This window comes from Dysidea avara, chromosome 15, assembly GCF_963678975.1.
Source record: "Dysidea avara chromosome 15, odDysAvar1.4, whole genome shotgun sequence".
In the NCBI taxonomy this organism is placed as follows: Eukaryota; Metazoa; Porifera; class Demospongiae; order Dictyoceratida; family Dysideidae; genus Dysidea; species Dysidea avara.
Genome location: NC_089286.1, coordinates 12,811,401 through 12,821,521, shown reverse-complemented (window position 1 = coordinate 12,821,521; position 10,121 = coordinate 12,811,401). Strand labels below are relative to the sequence as shown.

Below are 10,121 nucleotides of genomic sequence, written 5' to 3'. Positions count from 1 at the left end.
CATCCTACTATCTTTGTTCCACAGCTTGGCATTAGATTAAAGCTTGAAATACAAATGGTTACACTAGACAACAGCTGTGCAGAGTTAGGAGTACAGAAACATGACAGTACAACAACACCTAGCCAAGGAAATACACAACGTTTAAACTAGAGGTGTGGCTTACAAACCATACTGTTCAATTCTAATGACCAAAAGGGTTCTAAAAAGCCAATACCAGAAGGTGTACACAGCTGCTACAGGAACAGAAGCGTACCTTGGTGTAGAAGCAATACCGAAACAACACGATATGGCAAGTTTCTTCTGTGGGAAAGGCCAGTCAGTGACTTCCACCAAAGCAACTTGTATCGCTCAACCTTAGAAAACTTTCATATTCTATTAAACCCCCACTGATAGTCTACAGTAAAGAGGGTGTGTGGTGCTGTTTCCAATCCCTTAAGAGTCGTATGTCTATGATGCATGTGTGTGATTGTGTTGTGCATGCATATGTGCATGTACACCCTTTGTGATCTATGTCCGATTGCTTGCATGATGTAATTGTGGCTGTGGAGCTTATTAATGATTGTTAAGACCACCTGTGAAACACTGATTTCCTCATGTGGCTCATCAGAAATAGATCAATGGATCAATAGATCAAATAGATAAATTTGTATTCTCTACTTATGGCTCATTAGAACATGTTTCCATAGGCGGTCACCAATTCACTATTAATAATCCTTGCTTTTATCTCACAGCCACAAACAATTGTCAGTGTTGGTATGGCTCATTTACAGGTTTACTAAATCACTTAGTCACCTGACATGCTCACTCAGTCACCTACACATGTTCACTTAGTAACCCTCCCTCAAGCAATTTTGTACATGATAAATAACTATAACACGAAAGGCACACTGGAGTACTTGATAATATTGTAATACTCTTCTTCACCATGTTCTGCGAATAATTCTGGACAAATAGTAAACTAAGTAGCGTATCTACTGTAGTTCTAGCCGTTACTCTGGTAACCATTTGAATAATTATTTTTGTGGGCACTGTAAGAAGAAACAGTTCCGCTGTTCCCCATTGCTTTTTCACCCCACCCTAATGCTCTGGCTATAAAGGTGCATACTTTAAACCATAGTCTAAATAAGTTAGCCATCACGACCAATGAGAACTAAGTGATTTATTAACTCTTCTGGCCCTTAGTAACACCCTTGTTGTGCTCAGGACGCTACAACCTCGGTCCATCAGGGTTACTAATTCGCTTAATTCCCTTGGTCTTGGTGTCTAGCTATTATAATGTAACAAAGTAACCTACAGGCGTGCTTTATTATTTGGGCACATGAAATGGAAGTTTGTTTACTTTGGCAACCTTTTTTAGGTTAACAATTTTTATTCTGGTGTGTGTGTGCTTTGTGTATTCTCTCACTGTTTACCTAAAGTTGTTCTGCATGCAGGGCTTACACCAGTATCTGTTGATTTACTGAAGCCTTTTTTAGTAGCCTCTGGTTTGAGACACTGCTGTATAGTGGTTAATAAATGACTAAATATGTTTACCATAATTAAATACTTGCAAATAATACTTTTTTGAGGATGAACAGAAAGGTGCAGGAACTTGCAATAAATAAACACTTTGTTTTGAGCATGTTGACACAGCACAATGAACACAAGACAAAAGAGTCAAGCAGCATTCCAGCTTTGTATTAACTTTGTGTACTGGACATGTTAGTATTTAATCAACTATTTGTAAGTCAACATCACTCAATACATGGTATTTAAACGTTATGAAAAATTTCCTGATTAATCTAATGTCATAGCTTTGATAAACGGATAGTGGATGGTCATCTCGTAGGTGTTCTATTTCACTGATGTTGATGTGTGATGTCTTTGTAATTTCATACGCATGATAATGTGTATTGAAAACTTCTGTGATAAGTAGTTGTGTGACCAGATATATCTTTTTGTCCACTGAAATTATTTCAACTACCTGCCCAAAAGTAGGCAGGTCTTGATTATAACCCACCACTACTGCACAAGAGGGCTTGTATGTTGTCCCTGTGACTTCGACCCAATTCAATCTACAAAACATACAAAACATTTTTAACTACTGTAGATGTGACCTTATTTTCCTTTTCTGCACATTGGTATTTATAATAAAAATCAAGGAAGGGGTCATATCATCTACGGTATGTGAAAAATTCATGAAAGCATTGCAAAGATAATGCCAATTTACTACCCAACACATCACTGTGTCTCGGATGTCTAAACTAGAGGTTTTGACTTCAGTATTTCATAATTAATGCTATGAACTTTAAAGGCAATAACCTAGTTTTTAACGTACGTAACAGATTTGAAACTTTCTAAGCTATTTTGTTGGTGCTCAATAATGACCAAACAACAATCCAAAGTTACGGCTACGAATTGTCAAAGTTGGCAAAATGAATGTGTGTAGAAGATCCCTGTGGTCTTCGATCTCTTTGAAGCTGCCATTAACAGGGTTGGTGGGGAAAAGATTTTGGTGCTGCCATTAAACCTTAAACCTGCATAATCCAGAAAACTGGATCTAACACATGTGTCTTAGACAAAGCACTGTAACTTTCAAAGCATAGGTCCTATTGCTATACAATTTACACTATTCTATTAATGATGTAATAAAGATTAAAATGGTCACTAGGGTTTTATTCTAATTCTAAACTCTCAGCACAAAACTTGCCATGTAAGCAGAGAAATCTAGCTATCTTTATAAAATTATCCACAACTCGATGGTGGCAATTTGAAATGAACTTCTTCATTAAATTCTCTGTCAGGCCATATGACTCACGTGATTAAACCCACTATTGAAAGTAAACAAGAAAACCAATTCATGCAATTGCACATTGCCATCCTTCAATGCTTCATATCAATTAAGTCTTTGTAATTGTTTAACCACCCAGTGAACAGACTTACAACCAACATTTAGTTTTAGGCTGTATGAGTTAAATTACCCCAATTAAAGCTGCCACGAATGCTTGTAATGTATAAATATGCATTCCCCAAAAGTTCTATGTGGATTTAAGAGTTAAGAGAATGAATCTACTCCTTTGTAAATTGGCCTGTGTTACGGTATGTGTGCTGTGAAATTGCTACTTGATGCAGTATATAGGTATATCCTCATAGCAAACAACTTTGATCGTGAAACTTCACAGAAAGAACCCTTTTACTTTCAAAAATAATTTTTCAAATTGCTTTTTTTTTCTACTTCTCCATGTGCAGAAAGGGATGGTTTTTCAAAATAGGTCACATACATACGAGATATTGTGTTTACTTGTTAATCGGTTTGTCTGCAATATTTGGGTTGCTGTATTTCTCTATTAAAAGATCTTTGTATTGTAGATCATCCATCTCACAAGAGGTTACTGTAGCAAAAAACAGTTGATTACATGATCATAGTGGTACGTGCTTATTTTTATTGATACTTAGCAGCCAGAATATATGACACACTACACGCACACACACAACACACACACACACACTACACACACATACATACACTACATAACAATATACACATGCACACAAATGATATGCTGTGTCTGCATGTGCATAAATGATACACTTGTCAATCAATCAGTCAATTAAGTGATGTGCCTTGTACCTGGACCAACTGCAGTTGGTTTGAAGAGAAAATGCAGTGGGTCTGCAAGTTTGTAGCAGATGTATCACTGATGGTGGTGAGCCAGTGACTTGGCAATATTTATAAAATTTCCCGTTATCTTAGCCCATCTCTTGAAGTAGCAGTGTTTGGCCTCGTAGCGCATACACCACATCCTTACTGGAGGATCATATCTGCAACATACACATAATTACTTTTTCCACTCTAGTTTAGGGTAATGAGGTGATACCCATGATTAGTATTCCATTCCTCAGGTCTCTAAAATACTGTAGCACAGATACTCAGATTTGCACATAAAAAGTAGGTTGGTGTGGTTTATTTAGAAACACAGTGCAACAATGACATGCAAATTTATGTGTACAGAGAAAGATGGTCCCATTTCTTACAGTAGACTTGGTTGTTAGAACTAGAAGAAATATAAGCATGTACATAGGTAGTGAAACCTGTCTAATCAGGTCACTGCATAAAGAGGTCACCTGTCTAAACTGGCCATTATAAAAATCCCCACATGTGCCAACTGTGTACAAAGTGACCTACTTAATGCAGCCACCTCCTTAATGAGGTCAGAAAATTTTGTCCCAATGATGACCGGAATAGACAGGTTTCACTGTATCACAAAAATGTTAGATCAATAAATTTGATCAAACAGTAGGTGATTTTTCAATTGTTACAACTTCAAACAGTATTGCTCAAACGCTAGACAGCCTAATCAGCTCATTCAACTCATAATTTTGTCTACAACCAGTATGATACTACTTGTTTTCATCCTTACTGCCTTTGTACATGCCTGTTATTTAAGTGATATACTGCATGTGTGGATAAACCTGAGCATTATGTTTCTTAAAGGCCAAACTTTGGTTTGTGGTCTATGACTACTTTATGGAGGATATTCCAGCCACCTCTCTATAAAGGTCAAACGTTCTCAGCTTGAAGGTGTCAGATAGAGAGATGAATTTCACATTGCCCAAGTTCAATGTTGGAGTAGCAGTAGAAGTTAAGTATACTGCTCCACAAAATGACAGAGTTCAGTTTGTTCTAATGAGAGATTCTGAGAATTACATGATTAATATTGCTGCTCGATATAATACCAAGCAACTTCATGTCAGTATCCCCAAGGAGTTGGAAGATGTGAGAGCTAGTCTGCCTCATGTCGGACGAACAGTTCATTGTGACGTTTTCATCTTCACCCTGGTCATAGGAAGGGCCTGGAAAACAAAACTTGCCCAGCAATGAATTCGTCTGTTCATGGAGAACCAGATAGTGCAAGTTGTGCATCTCAATAGAGGACTGCAGTCATAAGTCATGACCATTTATTGAAGCGCCTGTAGTTAATTAATTTTCTGTAATGCCACTGCACAAATCGATTTTTCTGTTGCTACCACTTTGTATCACTGTAACTTAGAAAGCTCTTGGCTTCTACAGCTGAAATTTTGGTTGGCCATTCCTTTGGTTATCTAGATGAAAAAATGTAATAAAATAGCGTTCAAAAGATGTGCTAACATGTGGGGTTCTTTCTAATCCAGTCACAAATATTAAGTTATATACAGTAACTCACTGGATGATGTAATGAGGAACATGTACGAGATGGTGGAATTTAGGTGTAAGGCGTTGATATGGGTATAGTTTGAAGCATGCATGATGCTCCTGGATCAGATCCCTTAAATATCCAACTATATCCATTGTTGTCTCAGGTGCACTGAAGTAATCTACCAACTCAATCAGCCTCAAGAAATTTATCCAGTAAGGATTATCCTTAGGCACCAGGTCACCAATGATTAGGGGTAGTAGGCGTAGCAAACACCATGTTTGAGAGGCTATAATATACAATAACAATCACAACATAAAATCTGCACAGTATATCATAGTTTACAGAATATATGTATACTGTACCAGCCAGAAACCGGTATTGTGCTATCTTCTTTGCAGTATGGTAAAAAGCAAGTGTATCCATTCACTAGACTGGACTACTGGACTCAAGTTTTTTTTCTTTCTTGCCTTTTATCGCCAGACTTAACTAAAATAAAGGTCTTTTCACACTACAGTCGAATGCGCATCGAAGCCGGATCAAACGATTTCACACCTGAGCCGGATTGACCACAATGCGCATTCATTCCAGTTTCATGTCAATCCACTTCGAGAGGTGAATTGGCCGGACTCAATGCGCATTAGCAAGAGGCGCCGTACAGTCTCCTGATATCTCATGCAAAGCATGGCTATTGCGCCAAGACTAAAGCGACAGCATACCTAGTGTTATACTCGGCTTGTGGAAGTGATATGGTAACCATGAGTGAGTGTAGAAGGAATAGCGTACTCTTCTGAAATCATCGTGCCCGGTACAGGTTTCCTCTTAAAAATTAACCAGCTTCTTGGCACCCAACGTTTTGTAACTGTACTAGCAACATACTTTGCTGCGAATACTTTTCTGACTCCAAGGAATACGAAGAAGGTAGTACAATGACTGACGCCATTTGCTATGACGTACCAAAGGACCTTGGAGTGCAAGCATTGGGAAATCGGAGGTACTTGCTCTAGCTGTTTGAGAAAACTGAAGTACATGTTGATGTATCTCAAGTAAGAATTGAAAATGAAATTTTGTTGTATGTACATTATTATATGCATACCGCAGTGCAGAAGTATCTGAACTTGAACCTGAAAGTGTAAATACATGTAAATAGCAAAATACATTACTTAAATTATCTTACAGGTAAACAATCAGCCAGGACCTTCCAATGATCCCACTGATCATCAAGGGAATACTGTCCTCATTTTGGAACACCATGACACAGACATTCCGGACCCGTTTCCTTTTCCAGTGACCTATGGGTCAACAGTAGACATCGCATTAATGACAGGTCATGAGTCATGACTAACATAATTCAAAAACCTAAGTTTAAGTTTATGTTCTTTGTTTCCTATAAGGAAGACTCGATATATATTATTTGATAAAGCTTCTACTGAATATTCTTGAGCAGGAACATGGTGCTTATTCAATTGATCTCAAGAGCACAAAATTGTAATGAGTTGGCACTGTGTAACTAACTACTTGCCATGGTAGAAGTTTTTGGCCTTTTTCTAACAGCAACAAATGAGAAAAGAATGTCTATTGATATTAACAAAGATTTGGATGATTCAGATGGTATATATATATAGTGTACATACATGAATTGTTATGAATTTCATATTACTCTACAGCTGGAAGCTTAACCATTAAAGTTTTGTACAGCCTAGTTCACATCTTAAAAGATCATAAAACCAAGCCGAACCATAAAAAACTTATGACGATTGTCCCGGTAAGCCACAAACACACACATGCACAGACACACACACACACATTGCACATATAGCAAAGGCACATATCCCAAATACATAATTACATTTGCATTTTAGATTGCTGTTAAGCTTGATGATGTTGCAGCCGAGGTAGAAGAAGCAGCACCCACTTTAGTAGTAACAGGAACTCTTAATGAGGTGAAAGAGGTGGGTGTTGTGGTTGAGCAGGCAATGCTGTTCAAGTGCACACCAGTGGAGGTTCCAGTGTATTTATTGGCAGCATACTATGCATATAATATGCAGTACCCAGAAGGGCTAGAGAGCTTTTATATGTTCTTGGAGCACATTGTGCTGGAAAAGGCCCCTCCAAAGAAAATGCCAGCCAACTTGGCTCACTTTATAACTTATATACATTCACTATAAAAAACAGACAACAGATACATAATATGTATCAGTTTATAATACTTACTGTATGTAATCAACATGGTACACAGGTATGTATGTACATATGTATTATGAAGAAAGAAGATGTGTGAACAATTCATTGTTGCAATGGTGATGCAAGAGACTGCTACTCTGTTACAATAATACAGTTTAAATATTTTTACAATGAATAATACACAGATTTTAATGCTATAAAAAGCTTTCATCATCGAGAGAATGTGTAGACGAATTTGATGGCCATTTCAGTAGCCTCGTGCCCACCCAGGTTTGTGCTAATGCACAAACACCATCTGGTGACAATGTTCAAGTTTCTTGGGCCCAGAAGTGCAATCCAACCAAAATATTGGCTGGCCAATCAGAATCAAGGAGTTGCATAATTGACAAAAAACAGTGAAAAACCATTTGAAAATGGTCAGGAATAAAGTAAAATTCAGAATAGGGCCTTTAATAGATGCAATCTCTTCTATTAACAGTATTAGTAGAGGGTAGTGTTTCATTTCTGGTGAAACGTTGAGTCATGATTCCTTGGCCTTATAAGGTGAGATCAGAAATCACAATGTGACAAACCTCTTGAATAAACTAGGTCAAAAGTTTCCAATAAATGGCTTTAAATTGTTTGCTTTTTCATCTACTTCCAATACATTCATGCGATTGTGCAATTCGTCGATTCTGGTTCCACTTAACTGCATAGCAATTAGCCACAACAAACAAAATAATAGTTAGACACCAAGGCCAAAGGAACTAAGTGATTTAGTAACCCCGATGGCCTGAGGCTGTAGCATCCCGAGCGCAGCGAGGGCGCTACTAAGGACCACAGAGGTTACTAAATTGCTTAGTTCCCGTTGGTCGCGGTGTCTAACTTATTTAGACTATGGTTTAAAGTACATACCTTTATAGCCAGAGCATTAGGGTGGGGTGAAAGAGCAATGCAGAACGGCAGAACGGTATCTTCCTGAAGTCCTTACAGCGCCCACAAAAATAATTATTCTACCGGTAACTAGAGTAACAGCTAGAGTTACAGTAGATACGCCGTTTAATCTACTATTTGTCCAGAATTATTTGCAGAGCACAGAGAAGAATTGTATTACAGTATTATCAAGTACTCCAGTGTATCTTTCGTGTTATAATTATATTTCAAGTACAAAATTTCCTGAGGGCGGGTTACTAAATGAACATGTCAGGTGACTAAGTGATTTAGTAACCCTCTAAATGAGCTGTACCATAGTCTAATTTAAGTTAGCATAATTATTTTATAGCATGTAATTCTTAGTTCCGGACATTTCTGAGATACATATGTACCATTACTGCCAGAATAAGAGAGGTTTCACTGTACATTAAATAAAATAGTTTCATTTTAACAGAACAATATGCCATGCCACCATTCTATACCCATATTTACAGCTCAAGGATGGTTGTGATCCATCAGTTACCATGCTAGTGAGCAACAATCATGATAATGATAGTACACTATTGAATCCAATCAGTGGCTATTACAATATTCCTAGTATAATAAGCCCAGGTTTTTATTTTCTTCCCAGCATTTTTGACCCGGCCTGTAAACGAATAGGGCCTTTATTCAGACCAGGAGTTTATTTTGGATTGGTCCAACCGATGCCCGGTGTTTAATTAAATTCACAATTTCACATGGTGGTAAGTGTTGAAAACAGTGATACAGTGTGTTGACTATATATAAACACATGTAGTCCAGGCTTAAAATGATTGGAAAATCAAGACACACAGTAGTGTGTCGTGCGGCCCAAGAAGCTGGCGCGTAACACCCGTGAGTATATTGACAGGAAGAAAGAAAACGCAATTTTCGCACCTCCGTAGCTCTGTGCTTCCTTGATGAAACAAGACGATTTTTGCTGTGGACATGCCCTCCAACTGCGGCACTCCACATTCCAAATTTGAGCGAAATTGCTTCGCGCATTCCCGAGATATGCGACTTCAAAAATTGGTTCAGTTTCTTTTTTTTCTTTTTCTTCTTATTTTTCTTTTTCTTGTCGCACACTTACAAAAACTGCTATAAAACTCGAACGCCATATCCGATTGCCTTGAAATTTGGCACACAGAAGGGGATATAAAGGCGCATCTCGGTACCAACTTTGGCTGGAATATGATAAACAGTCAAAGAGTTATGAGCGATTATGCACGAAAAATAACACCAATATGTTGTCACTCCTACAGGATAAACCGTGTATGGGAAGAAGCTGAAAATCGGTGGGTGAATAGGTTAACTATTGAACCTCAAACCTTTTGTGGTTTGAAAGAAATCGAGCTAAAAACCAGGAAGATACAACGAAAAAACCAACAGTGTGTAACAATTACGCAATCGAGATCAGCTAATAAAAAAACGACTGCTTGCCACGCCTACCAGATAAACCGCTTGGGGTAATGCTTTGAAAATCGTTGTACAGATGGAGTAATCATCTTAGAAAGGCTCATCAATGGTGTAGAAGAATCAGACTTAAAGCCACGGAGTTATAACACGAAATCCAACTTGGTGCGGCAAGTGCGAGATCAAGATACTCTAATAGAGCAGTCATCCTAATAGAGCAGTCACCCTGAAGAGAATTCAAGAGATCAGATAGAAATAAGAAACCTGTATAGAGATCAGCTACACACAAGTCACCCTGTAGAGAGATCAGCTAGAAGAAGTTACCTTGTAGGGAGTTCATGCAACCATGGAAAGAGATAGTTCAGCTAGAAAAAATCACCTTGTAGAGTTCAGCAACAAAGAAACCACCATGTAGAGAGTTCAGCTACAAACAAATCGCCC

At 38.0% G+C, this 10,121-nt stretch overlaps 1 protein-coding gene and 1 long non-coding RNA gene across 2 annotated transcripts; one reads left to right on the top strand and one right to left on the bottom strand.

Annotated features, from left to right (window-relative positions):
• Positions 1 to 1,698: 1,698 nt before the first annotated feature.
• LOC136245536 (uncharacterized) lies at positions 1,699 to 4,461 on the bottom strand. The gene is made up of 3 exons (XR_010695919.1): positions 3,611 to 4,461; positions 3,281 to 3,371; positions 1,699 to 2,054 (listed from the first exon to the last, which is right to left on the bottom strand). It is a non-coding gene; the product is annotated as an uncharacterized lncRNA (long non-coding RNA).
• Positions 4,462 to 6,707: 2,246 nt separating this feature from the next.
• Positions 6,708 to 7,427, top strand: LOC136245534 (uncharacterized). Its single transcript, XM_066037060.1, has 3 exons — positions 6,708 to 6,764; positions 6,821 to 6,918; positions 7,016 to 7,427. Exons 1-3 carry the CDS (start codon positions 6,725 to 6,727, stop codon positions 7,319 to 7,321), a joined length of 444 nt encoding a protein of 147 aa, XP_065893132.1. The 5' UTR covers positions 6,708 to 6,724; the 3' UTR covers positions 7,322 to 7,427.
• The last annotated feature ends 2,694 nt before the right edge of the window (positions 7,428 to 10,121 follow it).

What these genes read in the sequence shown, in the direction of transcription:
- LOC136245534 (XM_066037060.1), top strand. Translation starts at nt 6,725, where the DNA reads ATGTCTATTGATATTAACAAAGATTTGGATGATTCAGATG. An exon ending in AGATTTGGATGATTCAGATG is followed by an intron (nt 6,765 to 6,820) that starts GTATATATATAT and finishes ATTACTCTACAG; the next exon opens with CTGGAAGCTTAACCATTAAA. An exon ending in AACTTATGACGATTGTCCCG is followed by an intron (nt 6,919 to 7,015) that starts GTAAGCCACAAA and finishes TTTGCATTTTAG; the next exon opens with ATTGCTGTTAAGCTTGATGA.